Source organism: Columba livia, chromosome 17, assembly GCF_036013475.1.
Source record: "Columba livia isolate bColLiv1 breed racing homer chromosome 17, bColLiv1.pat.W.v2, whole genome shotgun sequence".
Lineage (NCBI taxonomy): Eukaryota > Metazoa > Chordata > Aves > Columbiformes > Columbidae > Columba > Columba livia.
This window is the reverse complement of record NC_088618.1, coordinates 9,700,112-9,723,177: the sequence shown is the minus strand read 5'-3', so window position 1 is coordinate 9,723,177 and position 23,066 is coordinate 9,700,112. Positions and strand designations below refer to the sequence as shown.

Genomic DNA, 23,066 nt, shown 5'->3' with positions numbered 1-23,066 from the left:
GCTTTAGTTCCGTGAGTCTGCAAAAGCTGCGTGCTCCAGAGCAACCCAAGGGGCAGACTTCCTGCCCTGGGGAAAGGCTGGGATTAGCGTGGGGTATTTTCCTCCACGTGTTTCCTCTTCACCAGCATACCTGGTAGCTCTGTCCCCTCAGCTGAACATCAGCGCTGGGTGACGCCCTCTGAGACTGCCTTGGTGTCCCCGGAGCCCCTGTGCTCCGCCGAGCAGCGAACGAGAACAGCATTTCAGCAGGGAGCTATTTGTGGAACATCGGTGCTGTCCAATAATCAGATATGCCTGTGGAGCGGAGCCATTGCCTTAGGTCATGGTGCAATTTTCAGTACCATAAGTTTCTCCATCTACAAATTCTTGCTGGGTGTGGTCACTTTGCCAACAGCTCTGAGTCCTGCCTCGTGAGAGCAGTATTTCTGCGCTTTGCCGGGAATCGCGGAGCTTGGAACCTCGCGTGTGATGCCTGGCATCTGAGCTCGCCAGGTCGGGTCATGCTTTGCACCCTATTCAGCACTCTAGTAAAAGGTCTGCTGACATTTCCATTTCCTTTCCATTTTTATTTTTAAAATGTTACAACTCAGTTTATAAATCTTGTAGCAGATTAAAACTCATTGCATGAGCTCTGATTTGTTTTTATTTGTACCTCTGTAGATCGGCGGAGCCACTATTATGGCTGAAGACCCAGAACACTAGGTGCTGCACGCACTGGAGAATATAGGTACTCTCCCACGGACCTTTTGTGTGTGAAATGCAATATCTTCACTTTCTTTAGGTTACAGTCAGACTGTAGAAACGCTGCATACAAGGTTACCTTATTTTAGCACTTTTCCTTGCAACTGTTGGATTTAGACATGTACCTGATTTTAGAGCAATGAGGTTACCTATCACCTTGTGGATTCAAGGTTAAGAATTTTTGAGATGGTTTAGACTGAGGAATAGACGTTATACAGAAGCTTCAATCAAGAAAACCAAAAGCGTTTAATGAGAATGTTTTTGTGTATGTGTAGATATATCCACATATAATTGGCAGATTAATGCAGATTGCCTGGTTCAGTGGGTGAATAACTGGTTTTAAAAATACTCCATAATCTGTTTCCCTTGGGAGTCTGAAACTGCTGCACAAAATGAGAACGCTTTTGGTAAACCCTACACATTTCCAGCACCAGTGGAACGCTTTGCAGACCGACCTCTACTCAGGAGTTATTATAACAGCAAAGCTTCTAAACCAGAGAAGTGTGTTAGGCTTTCTAGATTAGCCCATCTCTCTCTATTCTCGCATAAGTGTTAGATGCATTAAAATCTGTATTTTTTACATTGAATCGTACCTCTTCAAGAACGTGTTCTGCTGTCCATAGATAAAACGTTATCCTTAGGTAAAATCAATACGAGTTTTTGCATTGATTATGATAATGAATTACACTGATAGTTGGGGTCCATTCTGTTAAGGATTTATATGTCACTGCCTTTTCTTAGTGACAATAAAATCCTGTGAGGAAAAAGGCCCCGTGCAGCTCGCTGGTGTGTATGTACAACTGGGTGCTTCTCAGCACTGCAAAGAGCTGTTTCCTGAATGTTCTGGCAAGCAGATTATAACTTGCTACATGCAGCTTTTATCTTTCATGCTTTATTACATATAATTACCTTTTATTATTATTTGTTATAATATTTGTGTCCTTTAAAAATCAATATTTATCTAGTTCCTTTTAAAACTAACTGCAGCTTTTATTTTAAATGACATTAGAGCTTAATGCACAGAAGGCAGCAACGTTAGAGTTAAGGCTAGAAACTTTTGGCTGGCACAATGGACGGGATTTACTGGATTGCAACAGTGCCAGAGTACTGGGGATAGCGGGAGAACCGTGTTGGGAGCGAGCCCCGCCGGGTCCCTGGCCCCTGCCATGTGCTGACGCGCGCTCTCCTCTCCTTGGGGCGAGAATAGTGAGCTGCAGCTGCTGCAGTGCTGCGGGCAGCAGCTCTGACGGCGAGCACGGTGCTCGCTCAGATGTACAGCAGCTCCCTGTACGTACAGTGCTGCGATGATGTTTAAACGCTGGCTGTGGATTGCACAGAAGAAGTTCACCTACGATCTATCGTAAGAGACGAGTAATGTGGATGCTGGCATTTCCGCAGCCGCCAGCCGCAGTTGTGTCAGTTGTGCAGTGCTTCTCCTTGGAGATGATTTTTATGTAAGGCTGGTACTTAGTCAATTTATGAACTAAGAGCTCGACTCTTACAAATTAAAATGCCGAGACACATTGAATTTAGCTGCATCTTTAGGCAAGGTAGCAGAATTGGCCGTGCCCACCACCCCCACAATGAGGAATGTTTCGAAGCAGCTGGGGTACGAGATACGTTTATTTCAGTGGAATGACACGCAGCCGTGTCAACACTGCGGGACAAAGCCCGCGCGGGAAGGCCGTGGCAGCACAAAGCGGTGATGGCGCAGGGTCGGGCACGTCGCTCCACACCGAGCACAGCCCGAGCAGCAGCCGCGCTCCGCCGCTTTCCCGGGGCCGGGCGCGGCCGGAGCCCGTGGCGGCGGCTCCTCGCCGTGTCACCGAGCGCAGGCGGGGGGGACGAGGCGGTGCGCGGGCGCCGAGCCCGGCCCGAGGCTTTTCCCGGCGGTGGCGGGGGCGCGGGCGGTGCGGTGCGGCGGCCCCGGCCCGGCTCCGCAATGCCCGCGCCCACCGCCCACCTCCACCTTTGCAGCATAAACTGCAGCACTCGCAGCGCGCATGCGCCTCCCCCGGCCGGCGCCCCGGGATAGCTATTTATAGCAAGTGACGTCACCTAGAAATAGAACGCGGGGGAGCAGCGCCCCCTCCCCTCCCCTGCAGTCCCCTCGGCTCCGCCCCCTCGTTGCCTTCCTAGCGCGCAGGCGCAGGCGGCGGCAGCAGCGCGAGGCTCCGAGCCGGGCGGAGAGGCGCGAGCCTGCAGGGGACGGAGCGAGCGCGCGGCTTGCCCGCTTTGCCGCCTCTGTGAGCGCGAGGCGCCAACCGTCGCCCGGCGGGTGAGCGGCGGCTGAGGGGAGCCCGGCGGGAGCCCGGCGGTCCGGAGAGCCCGAGGCGGCGGTGGCTCCGTTGAGGTTCCCCGCTCGCACCACCCGCGCGTTCCGAGGCGCAGATCCCCGCCCTCCCCTTCTTCTCTCTCTCTGAGGGGCGTAGAGTGCCCAGCCCAGCAGCCACCACGGAAGCGGCTATGGGGGACCGAGAGCAGCTGCTGCAGCGAGCCCGCCTGGCCGAGCAGGCGGAGAGATACGACGACATGGCCTCGGCCATGAAGTCGGTGAGTGGGGCTGGTAGCGTGGCGGCGGTGGGTCATAGCCGGGGAGGAGTATGTAGGGTGGGTAGTGGCGGGGGAGGAAGGGAAAGGAAATCCGGGCTGGTCCGAGGCGGAATTAGGTCCCGGGGAGGATGCGAGACGCCAGGACCCACCCGTGGCGGTGAAGAAAGGAGGGCGGGAGCAAGCGGAGCCCATCCCGCTGGGACACCTCGGTGCCGGTACTACCTGCCTCGAGGAGAGATGAGACAAACAGTAGCCGGTCCAAACTGGACCTGGACCCCCCCTTTTCTTTTAAAATGTATGTTCTTCCTCCCTCATTTCCTTCATTCCCTCGTAACGACGCCCTTGCAGCCCGGTCCCTGCCCGGGGGTGTGGCTGTCCCCATGCCCTCCTCTCGCCTCTCTCCCCCACCCCGCCAATCCGGCGCGCAGTGCAGCGGTTTGAATGCCGCCCTCCTCTCCTCACGGCGGGAGCGCGGGGGATGTTCCTCTGCCCCAGCTCCAGACGGGTCCGTCCCGGCGCACCGCCCCCGCTGGGGATGGCGGCTCTGACCTTGGGGGGCGTCACCCCTTCTAGGGGGAGATTGGGGTGCTGGGCGGGGGGTGTCTGGGGAAACTGCGCGCGGCAGGAGGAGCCCCTTCTTTTTCTAGACGTTTATTTTGCCTCGCGATAAAGGGCACGAATCGAGGCCTCACCCACAAACATGAGTGCTCTGACTCAAACGTGGTATAGTAGTTGCATCCGGGTATAAAGCTCCCCAGTGCACAGAGAGCGTTTCCCAAGGTTTAACGTTGCCTTTTTGCCTCTTCTTTGTAGGGTAACAAATCCTCAGTGCATTCTTTACCCAGTTGAATACTGACATGTGTTTAAACACTAAGTTACAGTTGCAACTCTGCTCCTTTCAGAACCAAGCAATGAAAATTACTTGTACTGACCTGTCTGTACTGATACATAATAAAATTGCAGAATGATCAAACTCACAATGTCTAGTCCCTTTTTTAAAAACAAAGTATTCCTATAATCTGAATTTTAAGAGTGATGTAAACGCTTAAGTGTCTTTACTGTGTCTGATTACAACTGGTTTACTCTTGCTGATCTGTCTCCTTTGTGAGCACCAAAAGACCCCAAGAGGAGTCAAGTTTCCCTTGAGAGTGCCGCTGTTTAAAGACACAAGACATTTTTAATTTGAATGAGCAACTTCAAGTGGAGTTAACATTTTTATTGTAAGAATCTATCAATCTAGTGTTGTTCAGGTGCTGTGATGTGTGTCACAGCCCTTAAATGAGGGCAGTAAAAAGACATATTTTGCTGCTCTTGTTCACTTTTGCCATTGTGTCATAATAAATACTATGACCAATCCAGTTCTAAAGCAGCAATACGTCTTGAGTATCTCAATATCAGAGGCACTAAACATTGAGCTGTGTTTTAATTGTATCACTAGAATTATTGATACATGTAATGTAGTAGTGACAGCTCTCTTTATCTTTTGAATCTTTCAGTTGCTAATTCTAAAAGATGAAACTGAGAAACTGCTAAAATCTACTGCTGCTCTAGAAGACTGTGTTTCTAGCTGCATATAGTAGATGACTTTTTTAATCTTCCAAAGATAGCTGAACGATAGTGTATGATGGCTCTCTGAACATATGTGGAACAGAATACAATTGCTATGCTACAGGAAATATGTAAATAAGTATGCATAACTAGTGTGTATGTCCAGTTGTCTTTTTAAATTGTCCTAGTTGCTATACAGTTTTAATTTGGCTTGAGTCATGGTGTTATCATCTGTAATGCCACTTTTGCTCTCAAATAAATTGTGTAATGATGAACTGTAATTGGGAGCTTGAGAACCCTTTCTAAGTGAGCCAAGTCTTGTCCCTATATAAAATGTTACATTATAGATACTTTAAAAATACAAAAAGTAAAGCTGAATTTAAAAGGCAACAGTGGCTTTATTTTAAGCTGTCCATATACTGTTGCATGCCTATAATGTAGCTCCTCTTGGTTGCTTGGCTTTCACAGGTGTTCACTCCAACATGGTAATTCCAGTGTTAGTTGATTTTTTTAGGTCTGAGCGTGAACTCTTATGAAATGTTATGGGGCTGTCTGTTCTCACACAGTTAATATTTCTTTCCATTTCAGTAACTGTAAATAACAGTTTTTTAGAGAACTTTTTATCCCTATAGAATAATATTCAAATAATCTTCTCGCACTCCAGAAACCTTAGATTTACTTCTACAGGAAATCGGTGTTCTAACTCTGATATTTGTTCTCAATGCAGGATATCTTGATTTGAAAAAAAACTTTTTTTTTTTTTTTTTAATATCCAAATATAGCATATCTGGTGGTTTTTAAAGGCACTATGTGAAAATAGTATGCTTTCAGTGTAAATAGAAATCTGAATTATGAATTTTTGTTCTAGATATCTATCACCATGCTTTTACAAGACACAATATGGCAAACAGCTTGATAGTTACTCTAAAACATAAAGCAACAAGGACTATTATAGGGAAAGCATATATGCTTGGTTTTTTTGAGACTGCCACTGAAGGAATAAAAAAAATATTACAAGACTGCCATTTCAGCTGTCAGGATAAAGCGGGAGGAACACATTTATCAGTCGTATCAGTTCTTTCTTTTAAAGAAAAGTCAGATGAAGTAGCAGTTGCAGCTTAAATAAGGAAACTACTGCTCAACAATGCAAATTTTTTTGCTGTTTTCTCTTGGAAGAATTCTGCTTTTTTTGTTTATAATGTTTAGAAAGGAGAAGAAAATGAAACTTTCACTTTGTTTGCTGCTATGAATTAATGAATTCAGTTTACTTTTTTAAAGCTAACACTATTTTAATAGAAAATACAATTGCATGTAAGTGTGCCTCTACTACATGGCATTCTTCCAAGGGGTGTGGCATTCTCATTGCATTAAATGCTACTTCAGGATTCCAACTGTTTGAAATAACCCTCCACGGTAGGTAAAAAAAATACTTCTCAGCACACTGGGAAGAAATTTGCTATTAATGCGTTAAATGTTCTCGCTTGATTTGTATTTAGATCCTTCCAGAAATGGTTGAACATTTTAGCTGTATAAACCCTTAGTATTTCTTATAGTATCAATCTTAATATGTAGTGCTCAGGAGCTCTATTAATTTATGTTTTGTTTTCTGGTATAGCTACAAAGCTGGTAGAGAGTCATTTACACTTTAAAACTGGTAAGATGAATCTGAGTTATGCAAGATGTATAATTTTAAAATTATTTATGTGTGAAATACTACTAAGGGTGAAATAAATTTAAGTCCTCATATGATCTAGAGTCTAAGCAAAATAGCTTGAGTTTCTAGTTTTAGGCTTTATAGGCTTTATCTCTTACATAAATGGACTTAAGAGTTTGGGTTGTTCCATATTTTTAGTGTTATATCACTGACTTCTTCACATCAGTGTCTGCTTTTGGGTTAATGCAGTATGTATGTGTAGGAGGGGAGAATGAGATGCCTTTATGGTAAACAATATCCTCCCCTGCTGTGTGATGACTTCCTTACTGGGTTTTTATACAGTAAATTTAGCCATAGATTTTTCCAGTGCTTGATATAAAATACTGAAGCCACATGATGCAAGAAACTGATCTGGTTTAAATTCATTGGTCTGGTTTCTCTTTGTTAAAAAATTATGGACTTCATAACTTTGTATCAGGGGAGTTTTAATTATTAAACCTGACTTTACTGGCTCAGGTACAGTTGTTTTTGCAGCAGCTTGGTAAGAACTGCCTCTGGTTTTAACTCACATGCTTTGGCTAACAAACCAGAAGTATAATCACATACATTCAATTGACCTGGCTCAAATTTTACTAGGTAATCTGCAGTGCATCGTAGATCTGCTGCTGGTTGTGGAGCCTTCAGCTTGGTGTGGCCGGTGTGGTATCGTGCACACGCAAGTAATTTCTGAGCTGATACAGTACTGCCACACTCATCAGCATTTATAGTTAGAAATTCCAGGGTTACACTCAGGATTCCTTTCATATACTCCTTTCTCCCTGCCCCAGTAAACTGAAAGAACTTTGTGGGGATAAAGCAGATGAGTTACCTGTAAGTATTATAGAAATAAAATGGTTTAGACTGTTCTTGTTACAAAACCCAGACTGTCAGTCATACCCTGGGTGTTCAATTGCATCATCTGGCTCAGGACTGAAAATAGCCCCCAAATTGGGTGTGAGAGAGGTGTGTTTGCACAAGAAAAGTGTAGTGTAACACCTGAGTAAGTAAATACTACTTTGAAGTTATTACAAATGGCTTTTCATCTCTGTTTCTCCTAACGGCCATTACACGAAAGTGTGTTCTTGACAAAGGGATGTGTAGTTGACAAACGTTATTTCTACTCTCCAGAATTTTACACTTCAGTTTTTTTTTTTTAATTTGTTACTAATTGTTTAGAAAACATTTTTGAAAGTCATAGTTGGCAGAGCAGATTTTTATTTCTATTTGTATGTAGTCTAAAAAGACTTTATGCATTACCAAAACTCCCAGTTGTTTTGAGACGGACTTTATACTTCTGACAGATCTAAAAGCATGTCATAAGCATGTTGAATTAGTTTTCCTGTTATTTTTTCCTGTAAGGAATGGTTTCAAGGTGAATTTAAGTCATTCTTGGGAATTAAATTATACAACAGTCTAGTGATGATCTGGAATAGTCTCTTAATTAAGTCTCTTAATCTTATCTTTTAAATACTTTGATGTTTTGATTTAGAAGTTAACATTCTTTTTCCACATTTAAACAACTGTTGTGCAGTTAGTCCTGAGATGGCTTTTTTTGTTGTGCTGTATATGAATGTATCTGCAGTTGCAATGGCTCCTGTGCAAGTGGGCTTTATATACATCAGCTTTTTCAGGGCAGGTGTTGTGATGTGTTTTCTACAATTAAAAATGAATAACACCAGAAGAGAGACAATAAACTAGAAAAAACCCTGGAATACTCTTTCAAGGCTCTGTAAGGTTGTATTTTGTCTCTTGTGGCAAACTGGATGAAATTTTAAAACTGATTAATTTATCTCCCCTTAAGTAAATACACCAGCTATATAGTGAAAAATGAACGTTTAGTGCTGAAAAATGTTTTATGCTTCCCAGGACATTTAGGTGTTTTGAATACACATAAGACACTGGTCTCTACAAGATTAAATTAGAAAGTTTAAGAAACCACCTTAAGGAGGTAGAAGAAATAATTATAACAAGGTTTAGGATGACTGCATATATCTTTTTTTTGGGTTTTATATCCTTAAATACCAGCATTTAGCAGGAAATTTAGTTTGAAGCAGAGGGAAAGGGAGGAACATGAAGGTGGCAGTTCGCTGAGGGTAAAGAACAGAGGTGGTAAGAGGAAGCCAAGGGGAAAAATGTAGGTGTTGATGTGTGAGGTGAAGGATTAGGAGAGCTGTGGTTGCAGTCTTGTAACTTGAATTTGTTTCGTATGGAGTCTGCACTGCAAAGCCAAGAGGTGGTATTTCCATTACAATTGTCCTGTCCTACTGAGTCTCATTCTCAGTTATTTTTGTGTCTTGTGTGCTTTTCCATACTATGTTTCTATTTTTGTGGATAATATTGCTCAGTAGTATTTGAGCACTTTTTTTGTGTGTTTGTTTTTGGTTTTTTTGTTTGTTTTATATATATATGTTGTAAAGATAATTAAGACAGGTGGGGGAGGAGGGATTCATTTGTGTGGTTAAATTATGTTTAAGTTTTAGCAAAACATTACTGACTCCTTTAGATCAACCACTGTGTCTGAGAACTTGCAATCGACTTTCAAGCAAAGTCCTCCAGCAGTGCAGGAATGGCCAAGTGATTATAAATCTTTGGTGGATTTCATTATTTTTGTAAAAGCAAGTGCTGTCCTGTTAGACTGTAGGGTATAAAAAGGTCTTAGCTGAGGCTTTACTTATTGAGGGTGTTAATATCTTTACTAGAGAAGATGATACAGTTGGTTTGTAGTAGAGATTGCTGAGGGAGGGATCGTTGGGAGATGTAGAGGAAGCTGTGGAGAAGGTAATGAAGATGTCATTAGAGTTGATGACTGTGCATTTCACCCTCTGTAGGTTGTCTGTAACTGTAATAGGCCAGGCAGAGCAGTGTCTTTTGGGAGTTCAGGTTCCTGAGCTGTGGGGAAAAGGCAATTTGGAGATAAAACTAATTGTCTTAGAATATGCTAAGAATGAAACCTAAACTTGAAAGTAAGCTCTCTCTTACTTTAAGTTATAATTAATAAAATTATTTTTAGACTTGGAAAGGTTCACGTTTATGGGATGGTTCACTGAGTACACCAGCAGTCTGAGAATAGTGTAAATATTTGTCACTTAATTATTTGTAGTGTGTAAGGATTTGGTTGCAAACATTCTGATGCCTATCAAGCAGTGTAAATATACACAATTTTGAAGAAATAGTTAATGATTTTAGCAGCGCCTGAGCAAGGACAAGTTTACTTCTACACCAGGGTACATATCCTTAGAATTTTAGTAACTTATTTTAATGCAGTTAATGTCGTATGCTTAAAGTACTGGAGTTACGTTTTTGATCCTGAGAGTTTAATTTCATGTTTGTAAGTTTGTAAAAGTAAAAAAACTTCAAGTGACTATAAGTCTGATAGGTTTTATTCCCTAAATTAACATAGTAAGTCAAATAGACCTAAATACAGTATTAGAAGTATTTTCCTTCCCATATCTCAGCTTTTTGTAGTAAGAATTTGGAGATGATCATGGCTTTTTTCTTCATTTCCTGTTCTATTTCTATGTACTCTGTCCCATGTCTCTCCTATCCCTGAAATTTGTCAGCAGCCATCTGGGTAACTTTTGTGTTACATTGTATAATTGCTCACTGAGTGTCTGAAAGATACTATGAAACGCTAATTCCATTTGTACTATGCACAGCTTAATCATAATGACTGCAGCACTTCCCTGTCTGCTGTTGAATGAAAGAAAGTGGCAGGGGGAGGAAATCCAAGAACTCCACCAGTTTCCAGTGTCTGTGCTGTGTTCCAGATTCATAAAACCGGTATTTTAGGTACATTTAAATTCATCGCTAAGTGTGTAGTCTGCATAATTATAAAAAAGACTTCCTAAAAAAAACTGAGCCTTCCTTATGTGAATGCTTCTCCATTACACAAGGCTGACTCACTTTTATTCAGTAAATGTGCTTTGCAATGGCTTCTAAATACCAGTTCTATTACAACAGAACTGTGGGGGTTTCATTCTTTTAAGCCTTGACTGAAGACACAATTTTAAACTTTCAGTGTTCCAAATTGACTCCTGTCTAGAAGGAATTTTGGGATCTAGAAGGAATTTTTAATCTTGCATTTCTTGATGGAAGTATTGAAGGAAGTTTTCACTCTCTTGTCTAAGACAAACCCTTTAAATTTGATCCTTGTCTGTATTTTTCAGGTAACTGAGCTGAATGAGCCTCTCTCAAATGAGGATAGAAACCTGCTGTCTGTAGCCTACAAGAATGTAGTCGGAGCTAGACGATCTTCCTGGCGCGTCATCAGCAGCATCGAGCAGAAGACTATGGCAGATGGGAATGAGAAGAAGCTGGAGAAGGTGAAAGCCTATAGGGAGAAGATAGAAAAGGAGCTTGAGACAGTCTGCAACGATGTGTTGGCTCTCCTAGATAAATACTTGATCAAGAACTGCAATGACTTCCAATATGAGAGCAAGGTCTTCTATCTGAAAATGAAGGGGGATTACTACCGCTATTTGGCAGAAGTTGCTGCTGGAGAGAAGAAGAACAGTGTTGTGGAAGCCTCAGAAGCTGCCTATAAAGAGGCTTTTGAAATCAGCAAAGAGCACATGCAACCCACTCACCCCATTAGGCTTGGGCTGGCACTCAACTTCTCAGTGTTCTACTATGAAATCCAGAATGCTCCTGAGCAGGCCTGCCTTTTAGCCAAACAAGCCTTTGATGATGCCATAGCAGAGCTGGACACACTAAATGAGGATTCCTACAAGGACTCCACTCTCATAATGCAGCTACTTCGAGATAACCTCACTCTCTGGACGAGTGATCAGCAAGATGAAGAAGCAGGAGAGGGCAATAATTAGAAAGCTTTCCTCCAGTTCCTCTTTCATCCACTTCACCATCCCCATCATCACCAATATTTCCTTGCCACCGTCACACTAAATATCTAGTGCTAAGCATATCTGTATTGTACAGCTGTTCAGATCTGCTGTCCACTTTATCAAGAAGCAGTTTCAGATGAATCTTCATGGGCATTGATGGATTGGTTGGTTTATTGGCCCTATTTATCTTAGTTGCATTTGAGCAATGCAGAAAGCTGCATAGTAAATGAGGTATTTTTAGTTTGCCTGTTGATTGGAAAATACGGGAAAGAATGATGGAAAGTGATTGAAGATAATTAGATTCCAGTTATAATTTTTGCCATTTGAAATGAGCTGACAGTTCTGTTGAGCAGTACACTTTGTGCATGCGAAGTAAATTAGCCACCCCAAATTTTTTTCAGTCAATGGAAAGAGTTAAGCTGATGTGAAATGACAGCCCTGTTCATCAGTTTACAATAAACTGTTTGAAATGTGAGGTTTCAGTAGCAATTTATTTTTTTGCCTCTAACTTATGTGCACAGTTTGTTTTAATGCAGTGCATCTACCTGAGAGTTTTGATACTTGTAGCCTTTTGCAGTTGTTTTGAAGAATCATGAATTTATTTTTTGTAAACTCTTTGGCTGTTTTGTTGTCTGTGTATTCTGACAACACTATGTCAATATTAGCCCATGTTAAGATGGATGACTGAGATGCCAGACTTCTAAATTAAATGTTTTGGAATTAAATGAATAAAATAAAATGCTGCTTCGGGGATGTTATCTCTACGTAAGCTGTCCTGTCTTTTGTTCAGAGTGGAGACTGCGTTACCTAACACACCACTGGTGGGTTAAAATGTATTGAATCAAAAGTTTAATGAGAAATTGCCTCACATTCCAAAACAAAAAACATCAGTGTGCTGAAAAGAAGAAAAACAAACAAAAAACCCTCACAAAACACAACCATCTAGAAGGTGACACCACTCACCTTGTTACAGTGCAGTTTCCAAAGGCATATGTAGTTATTTGCTTGGTAGAGCAGGTGCAATGCAAATTCTGCTCAGGAAGTGGAGAACATTACTTGTCATACCAATGTAGAGACTTGTATTTGCTTCTGTCAACTGGACTCCTATTTTTTTTTCTTTATACTAACCACCAAATCACTTTACACATGAAAATCCCAGTAACTTTAATTTGTATTTACCTGCTTCAAACAGAAGCAGTATTTGTTCCTAAAGAATGCCTTTCTATTTTAGCTAATCTAAGACTAGTCCCCAAGCTTATTTTGTTTTTTTCTTTTTCTCCCAACAGTTAGCATATATGTATATTTACTCTGTATGTACTTCTGTAGTGGCATGTTACAGAAGCAGGAAAAGTTAGCTGTTATGTGTTGCTGTATCCAGACTGCTACTGGCACCCGAGCTAGCTCAAACATCATGTAAGTTCTCATTTATCTAAATCTATTTTTCTTTGATTTGTACAAAAAAGTATTACTGGTCTGAATATCCAAAGCCACTACTTATACATATTACAAACAATGCACCAGTTATTTTTAAGTATCTGGGAGATTAGAATATTTAATGGTAGATTTGTGTGTATTTTGTATTCTGTTTTCCTTTAGATAATTCTAGCTTTATTACATCAGTAAAGTTAGTGACCATTCAAAAACTAATGGAACATCTGAAAAAGATTAAAATACAGATCCTTGGTGTTGTACTGTTGTATAATCTTGGGGTGCTTGACCTCCTAAGGTAGTTTGAAGTGTATGCTTACTGTAAATTACTACTGTCTGCTAGAACCTATTCTAGAAGTCACTTTTTCTTCTTTGTTCCTGTTTCATTGAACAGGATACAAGCCCCTGTTTTTCAGTTCCCCTTTTTGCAAGTAAACCTTGCAGGAGTTTTCTGGCCAGTGATACCCATTTGGGCTTTTCCCGTCTCCTAGATTCCTACAGCTTCTCTTTCCTTCCCCTTAGATCTGTTTTACCCGCCCCTGTGGGGCCAAGGTAAAACTTGGCAATGAGACTGCATTTTTATCTTGAAATACTCTGTCTGGTTAATAATGAGTATCACTGGCAATTTCTAGGTTTATCATCTTCCTGTTTATAGAAGTACCACTATCTTTTTGTTAATTCAAAAGTTAAGGAGTCCTTTCTCATTTAGTTACTGTCTTGCGCAGATCCTTTGTCACCAAGCTGGGAGCATTATGTAGTCTGCTAGTGGCTCAGCAGGTCTCTGACATCTCTGGACTGGGTAGTTGAGATTAGCTACTGACCTAGTGCCTAAGATCCAAAATGGGGACCAAAGGGTGCAGTTCCTGGGTGCTTTAATAATTTCTGGTAGGAAAGTTTCTAAAGTATACCAATCAGGTTGTTGTGATTATCTGTTTTGCCATTAATCTGAGTAAATTCTTGCTGGGTATCATAAAGTATGATGATTTATTTTGAAATAACTTACTGACTTCATTCTGCTGGAAGGGTGGATTCCCTTCTCCACAGCAGTATAAATTTCAGTGAATAAATCTGATAGAGCTGTAAGTTTCAACAGATCAGAAGACGCTTGCTTATTCGGAACCTGGACAGCATTTCTGTCCTTGCTAGAAGTTCATAAACCAAGTGTTGACAGACAGGGTCACTCTAAGTTGATGACTGCTTGTCTAATGAATCTCAAGAAGTCTTGCAAGTCAAATTCTTTCACCTGCTTCTGCCGCTAGCCATACAGCAGTACATTAGATTTGCAGTAGGAGAGCAGATACTTCTGCCGTGTTCTCCAGTTGTCAGTGAATGATCCAGCGGCACAGAGAGCATGTGTTTGTGGTTGTTTTTTGCTAGGATTCAGTAGCAGAGAGTGTTCTATAGAGCAAGAAAAAGAAATGCTCCAATGCAATCCATAATCTTACTTTCACTTGAGAAGCTTTTTCATTTTCTGGGCCCTGGGATTGCTATGTGCTTTTTTTAAATCCTTATTGTAGTAATGATCTGGAGGAAATAAGAGCAAGAGAATAGCACATGTTAGTAACTGCAATATTCTTCAGTGGACCACGGGACTCTGGAATTGGTATTTCTCTTAGGTGACCCCTAAGTCATAAATAAAATCCCAGACTCCATCTAATTTATTGTTTGAAGACACCAGATGTATTCATCAGAAGTGCTCAGTTGAAGTTCACAACATTCTTTGAAGCAGGAGTAGTTCCAATAGAAAGGCTTAAAATTGTGTAACTATTTTTTCTTCTTCTCCCGAGGAGCTTTCTTTGCATTGCCTTATTTCAGGCATGATAGGATGCATCCTAATCTTGACATGGTGAGGGCTGCATTGCTCAGGTAAGGGTCCACCTGAGCATTACTCTCATTCAGAACCAATCTTTAATGTGCCTTTCACAAGCAAACTGTTGAAAGATTAAGTCACTCTGAGGGTGTTGATGTAACATCAGCACGGTATATGGGTATTCTTGCATTTTTAGCAGCCTGACAGCTGCTAACAGTAAAGCAGCATTTTACATGATACTGTATGAGCTTGAAAGCTAAGGGATAGACAGACCTGAAATTAATAGCATGTTCTTTATAGGGACAGAGATGCTTTCAGTCTATATCCTGCTCAAATATGCTCAAATCTGCTCAAATATGTTCAAATTTTATATGAATGATTTCATTCATCTCGTAGAGTACACACCCACACCCTTGTAAGCCCCACACTAGAAATAAACATGCCAATGCTATGGGGAACTAAACTTCTGAAGCTCTGTGTAATAGGAGGCTTATTATACAACATAAGCAACAGCACTGAAGAATGCTGACATTTTAGGCAAGCAGAAACCTTAAGAAGAGTAATGAGATTGAGATCTCCGGGGATAACACACATCAAAGAACCACAGGTACTCCGGTAAGTAACCATGTTTTTAGTGACTACTTGGTTATAACTATAGGTTTGAAAATAGTTTTTATATGTTGCTTTTCCTTTGTGTATAACTTCTGTTTATCATTTCCCATCCTAAATACTTGCACTTGTGACTTAAATCTGTAAGTTGGGTGAGCTGACTTGTAGAGCTGAATGTATTTCCAAAGGAGCACAGGGGTACCTCCTGGCCTGATCCTGTGGCTTTTTCAGCAGCTACAGTAGGCCACTATATAGAAATCTAGAAAAAACAGCTATAGCAGTACACTTCTTGTTGAGGGAAATGAAACGACTGGCTGTATTTTAAGTCAAATGTGAGAATTACTTAATACTTAAAGTCATAAGGGTGAAAAACAAAGTCAATATACACTATAAATATTCTCCGTTGGTACGGGACCAACCTGAAATCCTGCAACAAACCAGTTTGACTTTAAGGACAGAAGGAAAATAGGAACAATATTTCAGTGCTCTGGATTCTTGTTTTTTAATTCTATCCACACCATATGTTTGAACAAATTTGACATAGCCAGTCAAGAAAAAACAACTAAACCCAGTGCAACAACATGAAAAAACTTGTTGGATATGTTCTAGGCTAATTGAAGAAGCTCATTGAAATCAGTGGCACTTTCTGAAGAGTGTGAAGTTAATTATCCACTTAATTGATAGAGGATGTTTAGATCTTGTTCTGAACAAACCCAGATCACTCAGATGTATTTGTTTTTCCATTTTAGCATAATAAAGGCCATGAAGAAGAGAATGTATTAAATATATCCCCTCTGTGGCTGTTGAGGGGGAGTGCCGGTCATCAGTGTCACCCAATTGCTGCAGTAGGTCACTGTATGCTTGGGCAGAGGACAGCATCATTTTACTTTTCTAATATTTTGAAATAAAGTTCTGCGTATATTTTTTCATTGTGGGGGTTGTTGAATTTTTTGAAAGAAGCTGTCCTATGAGATTCCACATCTCTAGTACATAGGAACATGTTTTCTGTTGCTTGTTGATACTTTGAAAACATCAAATAAGAGACTACTGAGCCCCTAAAAAACCAAAGCTTATGCAATGCAAAAAATAGTGATGGTTTAGGTAGAAGTACCATCTAGTCATAAATATACTCCAGAAACGTTGTCTATAAACTCAGTGTGTCTCCTCTTCATTACACACTGTCCTTATCAGTTGTTTTTCTTGTACTTCCTTCTTCTGTTATATTAACTAAAGTTAAGCTCATACATTCCTAATACAAAAAAATAGGATGTGACTCTTTAGTTACACATGTGAACAAGGATCTGTACTTGCTATGTATTCTGAGCTGTCACTAAACAGCTCTTATTTTCTTTAATTGATTCAGTGAATCAGATGTAATGATTTGCTTTGTCTTTGAAACTGGCAATAGGTGGTTCTTCTGCCATACGACTTGTGTGAAATATCTGCAAGTTTTAAGCCCTATGCATAGGGCCTGATACACAAGCTAACAGGGAAGTCTGATCAGCTAATTGTACTCTCTGCATACCTACAAAATGAAAATAAAATAGTGTTTAGCTGCTGTGAAAAACTATGAAGAAAATTTTATACGCAGGGGTATTTATTGACTTTTTTGTACAAATAGATTTTGTACAAATTTATTTCAAGGTAGCACAGTATAAATTAATTCCGTCAGGCAATTATGCAGAATAATAAATAGTCAGTTTTAAATTTTTGTGAATATTTAAGATTTATTTTTAGAGTAGCTTAATTAGATGCTTAAATATTTTCTAGAAATATGAAAGCTGCATTCTGAAAGCGATATAATGAACATGTAACACAGTTATTATGACACTTTTTTCAGGTTGGAGGAAACAGTCTAGTACAGTATGTCTCTGCCATGAGAAGTGCAATCAAGTGAGAAAACATTTGATATCAGTGCTTCACTGGGATTAAGGTACAGTACAGGGTGGGCACATTTTAAAACTATATACTGTAAAGCACTCTGCCCCAAAGAGTTTGTAGCCTGGAGAAATGGAGATGGACTGTTTATCTCTAAATATTGAAAAATAAATGGTGTATATGTGTTTTTTAATGACGCGTTCTGGTTCTTCTCCCCAGTTTCTCCCCACTGGAGTTATATGCTATCAGATTTTTTTGTTACATCACAGCTAACTTGGAGCACTGAGAAGAATTTATGGGACAGTAGCTCTATGGATCAGTTGAGAAAAAGAGAGATGTGGAAGGAAAGGAAGTAAAGACTCAGAGAAACAGGTAGAATTTTTAGGAACAAAATCGTAGGAAAAAGATACTGATTGTTTACTGTTCTTGTAGGGCAAAGACACTTGGGAATGGAGAATATGTGAATGACGAAGCAATCCTTCCTCTAAAAATGTAGAATAAGTGTGGATTCCTACCTCTTTTAAAATGTAGAATAAGTGTGGATATCAGTGCTTTTTGGCTCTTGTCAGAATGATGCTTTTTGATTACTAGAATTTGGTTTCCTGCCATTGGAAACTGCAGGCAGTGAGGAGTGTATGTAGCTTTGAGAGTGACTGTGTAACTTCCCATGAATTGCAGTTACAAGTGCTTTTTCCATTTGATCGTTAATTGCAAGGTTACATATGTTTATTATAACTCCTATATGCCAATTGTGATCTAATCTTACTTAACTACAAATATAGTTATATATTTATGCTATATATTCTGCATATTATATCTATTATATATATAATTCAAGTAATCATATTTATTTTTTCTGAATCTCCAGTGTTATGTGCTGTCTTATATTTTAGTCTAAATTATTTTAGCTAATGATTACAAATCGGTTTGGTCTGTCCTAACTCAAGCATTATAGCCAGAAGAATTATTTTCATTTGGTTACATATTTGTCTAGAGTGCATTATGACAAAGCACTGTATTCCAGCATTGAATACATTTTTATGGAGGTAATCATTAAGGAATCACTTATGTGCAATTACGTACTTAAACCAGTATGAGCTATTTTCACATAATTTGATAATGTGATCGATTCCACTTTAGGATTTAATCATTAGTAGTTGAACTCTTACATCTCTGAAGAATCATCTGGTTTAACAATGTGTCTAAGGGAAGAAACAGATCAAAACACACTGGCCACATGACGTCCAGTGACCTTGTGCTGGAAACTCAGTTATATTTGCAGTAATCGTATATAAAATCTATGGCATTTGGAGAGCAGCATCCTTGTTGAAAATCTGAGGAATGGCTTTTATTCAGAATCTTCCCAAGCAGAGGCTACTGAAAGAGGAGAGATCACAGTAAAGTGTTGATTTCTTTCCCAAGCACGTAAGGCACACATTGGAAGGAAGCAGGAATTGTAGGGGGTTGGCAAGAAAAGCATTTTGTTAACAGACTTTCTCACTGTTGCTGTGTCCTCGGCATCACAAAAGAACATCTGACTCTTGCAGAGGGCAGAGACTAGGACATGTGTGTAGTAACACAGCAATGGAGTAACTGGTTTCCCTGCTGAGTAAAATGGAGAATGTTCTCTCTCTGCAATGAGAAACTTGTGTTTGTCCCATGTTTACTTTGTTTTAAATCACAGAAAAAAAACTACAACCAAATCCAAGGTGGTTATTTTTTATTGAAGTACAACCCTCATACCTTCAGTGCGATGCCTGCCCAGGAAAGTCTGAGATTTAGGGGTGTTAGGACTTTAAAGCATCCTCCGGAATAGCTGAATTTTTGGTGCATGTTGCGGAGGTGTGTTCACCATGCAGGGACGATCCAGTGTGGCTGGGGACCATCTGTAGTGCCTTCCTGTCTCCACGGCAGCCGGAGCTGCACTGGAGCAATCATCTCCGTTCCCATCTCTGCATCCCAGCCCCGGAGAAGGGAGCAGAAGGCCTGAGTCTGCCTTTGGCAGGAAAAGGCACTGCTCTCTCCAAGGGTTTGCTGCCTGGCCACCACCTTGGGTCCCTGCCTGCCTGGTGAGATTCCAGCAAGCCCTTAAAGGGCAGGAACAGCTCTTCTTCTTCACTTGTGCCCACTCAGGCTTTTTAAGGACTGCTATTTGCCCCAGCATTTCATCTTGTTTGACTTAGTGTTGGCATGTATCATTGCTCATTAAAACGACTTATCAGAAGTCAAACTGAAGAGCATTATCGATTCATCTTGTATTATGCCACTGTCTCTTAAAAATTCCTACTTTTTTTGAAGTAATACTGCAGCCTGAAACACAGCTTCATCAATGCAGATGTTTCAGTCTCACAGCTCAGCCTGAAAAACAAACCAAACCAAACCACCAAAACCCAGAAATCAGACCAATCCTCCCCACCGCCTATTTCCCACTTGTTTCCTTCTCTAGCAGTCTTTTTCCTTCATTTTGTGCTGACCCTGGCAAGATTTCCTTCCTCCTCCACTCTCCCTGCAGAAATACACTTTGGTAACCACGCGAGGATGTAACTGGTGGGTAGGAGCTCTTGATTGTATGAGAACACCCAGCTTAGCGTTATTTCTGTGTGAGATGTTCACAGTTCTCTGAATGTCTTTTGGTTTAGCGAGGAAGAGTACGAGGCCTGAAGAATGATTTTGAGGAACTGATGCTGGCCTGGCTTTCTGTCTCTCTCTCTGGTGTTTGTGTCTCTGCTCATCAACAGCGTGAGGTATTTTTTCTGCCTTTCCTCTCCTCCTCCCCTTTTCCTGTTTCTCTCCCTCAGCCACCACATCCTTCCTAGTGCTGCTTATCGCGGAGATTTTTCTTCTCTCTCAGTTCTCACTCTGCTGTGTATGATTAAGCACCTGGAACACTTCCAGCCTGACGACTGCAGAGTTTTGCAATGAAACTCCTGTGAGATTTGGTGCAGTAACGTTGCCTCTTGAAATGCACTGTTCTGGAGTCAGACTTCACGTACCCTAATGCCTGTCTGTGTAGATTTTGAAAGTACTTGGCACATTAAATGCATTGTTGCTATCAGAATAACAGCAACAATTTGCATGAAGTCTGATAGTAGATAAAATATTTCATTATTATGAACTGTATGAAATCCTCTATCTAGAGAACCGTTATATTCCTTTCTACTGCTGACGGACACTCTGCTCCCATTGACTTTTGACATTCTGGTTTTTGTGGGTCAGCCTGAAACAAAAGTTCCATCTACTGCTCTGCTCAAATTAGGAAGGTTTCTAAACTTCATAGTATTTGAAATTTAGGTCTGAATAGACTAAGTGAAGTTCATCTTAGCTCCAGCTGTGAAAAGTGAGTCACTTGGTAGAAGAGGTCACAGCTACAACATTACATTGCTTAATTGCCATGTTACAATCACAATTGCTACATCTGATTCTACATTAACTCCTTTTGAAATGAATAGCAGGGTGGCGATTATTGTGCTAATTAAGCTAAATTAAGGTTTTGCTTAAGAGAGAAAATGTGGAGATGCCTTGGTGGATAGAAGAATACTGTGTGATAGATAGGCTTGGGGGCTTCCCCAAGAACAGTGTCCTAAGCTCTTACTCTGCAAGCTGCCCTCAGAAGGCACTGCTTTCTGTTACTTCATCTTTCACACAAGGCTGTGTATGCTGATGAAACACTTTGTATCAATAATGCCAGAGTTCCATTGCCAAAAAGCTTTTTTCCCTGGGGTTTTAATAGCCATTTACCATAAAGCAGGCAGTGACGTTGTCCACTGGCTGAGACTATCTGGAATTAAAAGACAATCGAATTCAGAAAGGATATTTATCTTCTGCAAATTCAGACCTTTGAAGGTCTAATAGAATTGGAAGATCTAGAAAACTAGAAGGAAGAGACACTCTTTACTCTTGGAGAGTGTTTGAAGGAACTTTCAATCAATGGAAAACACATTTTCATTTGTCAGTTGGATAGATTCTCGTTGTCTTATCTTCAAGAACAAAGGACAGAAAGAAGAGGTAAAGGAATCTTCTTCCCAAGCCCTGTACAGGCAAGCCAGTAACATCCTGGTTTTGGCATTGCTGTGACAGAGCCCCTGAGTAATTGGTCAGTCATAAAATGGAAATACATGCAAAAATGTAACTTGTAGTAGAAAAAGTACCTAGTATATTCTGTTTAGTGTGGTTTCACTTGGTGTCTCTATGGAGATTTCTGACATTTTCTTATGAATTGTAAAAAGTCTTTCCCCTAAATCAGCACTTAAGCCATGCCTAAGCTTCATGTGGCCATTCATGCTGTGGTTCAGCAATTCTGACTTAAATAATGTATCATTAAAGTAGATAATGGAATTAAGTTTTGTGTTTGTTTGTTTGTTTTTAAACAAACAGTAGTTTAAATTTCTCAAAAATTCCCTTTATTTCAGTCTCCTACCTGTCCTTATGCTCTGTCCATCTGTTCCTTTCCCTCACATCTATCCTCATTATCCATTATCTTTTATCATGCTCTTCCCTGAGTTCTCTTTTGTCCCCTCTGACCTATCTTCCCACTTAAAATACTCTCTTCCTGGCCTCATGGAGCATCACCATGGTGAGCACATGATGTCATTGCACTGGGAACAGTTGCCTAGGAAACCATATGATGTCATTGCACTGGAGACAGTTGCTGTGGTTACTGAATTGGCTGAAGGAACTGGGAAAAAAGGGTTTGTCATCTGACAAGTGCCAGGAAATGTTCCTCTTGATGAGAATAAAGAAGATACTTTTATTTATATTTTTATACTCCAGGGAGGGCTGCCTGTGGTCCCAAGAGCCCATTTCTTTTTCTGATATAATGTGCTCCATTTGGGCTACTTTCTGTTGGTCTGTGTGATCTTGCTCATGTGTTTCTACTGTTGAATGTTATCATGAACATCAAGCCACAATAAAATGGGGAAAAGCTACATTGTCCTGTGCTTCTGTGTAAGATGGGTTCCCACCTCCTATTGCTGTTTGATTTTTCCTGTTTGGTTCCTTTTGTTTCTGTGAAGAATAATGCAGTGCAGTTATTATCCCGGCAGATGCCAGAGTAACTGCGAATGTCACACACCTCAGCTTGCTTCATCTGCACCAGGCTCTGGGTCTGTCCGTAATTCGTTTTCCACTTCTTTCCTGCCTTTCCCAATTTCTATTTAATCCTTGTTGAAATGTACCTGTCTTGTTTTAATAATTCTAGGAATTCCAAGCCATGTCCAATATGAAAGGTGAAGCAGAGGCTAAATAAAAAGTAGGAAGCAGCTATTAAAGACCAAGAAAGGTACGCAAGAACAAGGTTGCACAGAGTTCACTGAACAAGGTGTAAGCATGTGTGTGAGGTTAATCAGGATTTGGGTAAAGATGTGGGAAATGCAAATCGTGGTGTGTAATAAGTCTGTCTGTGATGCGCAGTTCAGTAGCTCTGGCAGTGTTGTGTATTTATATAAGCATACACGTAATTACCATATGGATAAATAAGCTTTTATGGAAATGGTTTTAATCGACTTTCTGCAATTTGAGTGAATTATATGTCTAAGGTATATTAGACAAATTATGTATGTGTGAGAGTGGCTATTGCTGCATATCAAATAAAGGGTCTTTACTCTCATTACCTATGCAGATGATCTAGCATTCACTGAAAGCTGTAGTTACAAACTTGTCCTTAGTTTAAAATGAAATGAGCCCTTCTCTGACCCTCTGTGTGGGATCATCCTCCCTCTAGCTGAAAATAATAATTTGGGTTAAAAATCTTACAATTACTGTGGAGCTGAAAACAAGAACGCTATCTCAGGAGCGATGGAGGGTGCTGGTGGCCGGCCAGATATCTGAGGACTGAGGAGTTTTGCAGTTCCTGAAATACTGATTGAAATCTGGGGCTCCTGAAATGTTGGGAGGAGGCTGGAATGGGGCTAACATCTCTGTTTTGGCAGAAATGGGTGTGCAGAGTTGGGAAGAGAGAATGTAACTT

At 40.7% G+C, this 23,066-nt stretch overlaps 2 protein-coding genes across 2 annotated transcripts in view; both read left to right on the top strand.

The window, feature by feature from the left end:
- The first annotated feature begins 2,868 nt into the window (after positions 1-2,868).
- YWHAH (tyrosine 3-monooxygenase/tryptophan 5-monooxygenase activation protein eta) lies at positions 2,869-12,140 on the top strand. Its single transcript, XM_013367445.2, has 2 exons — positions 2,869-3,294; positions 10,702-12,140. Exons 1-2 carry the CDS (start codon positions 3,208-3,210, stop codon positions 11,356-11,358), a joined length of 744 nt encoding a protein of 247 aa, XP_013222899.1. The 5' UTR covers positions 2,869-3,207; the 3' UTR covers positions 11,359-12,140.
- Positions 12,141-21,594: 9,454 nt separating this feature from the next.
- The window catches only part of SLC5A1 (solute carrier family 5 member 1), a 48,420-nt gene continuing 46,948 nt past the window's right edge, over positions 21,595-23,066 (top strand). Inside the window, exon 1 of the mRNA XM_021289572.2 lies at positions 21,595-22,379. The gene's annotated coding sequence lies outside the window, so the exon portion shown is untranslated. The remainder of the gene's footprint in view (positions 22,380-23,066) is intronic.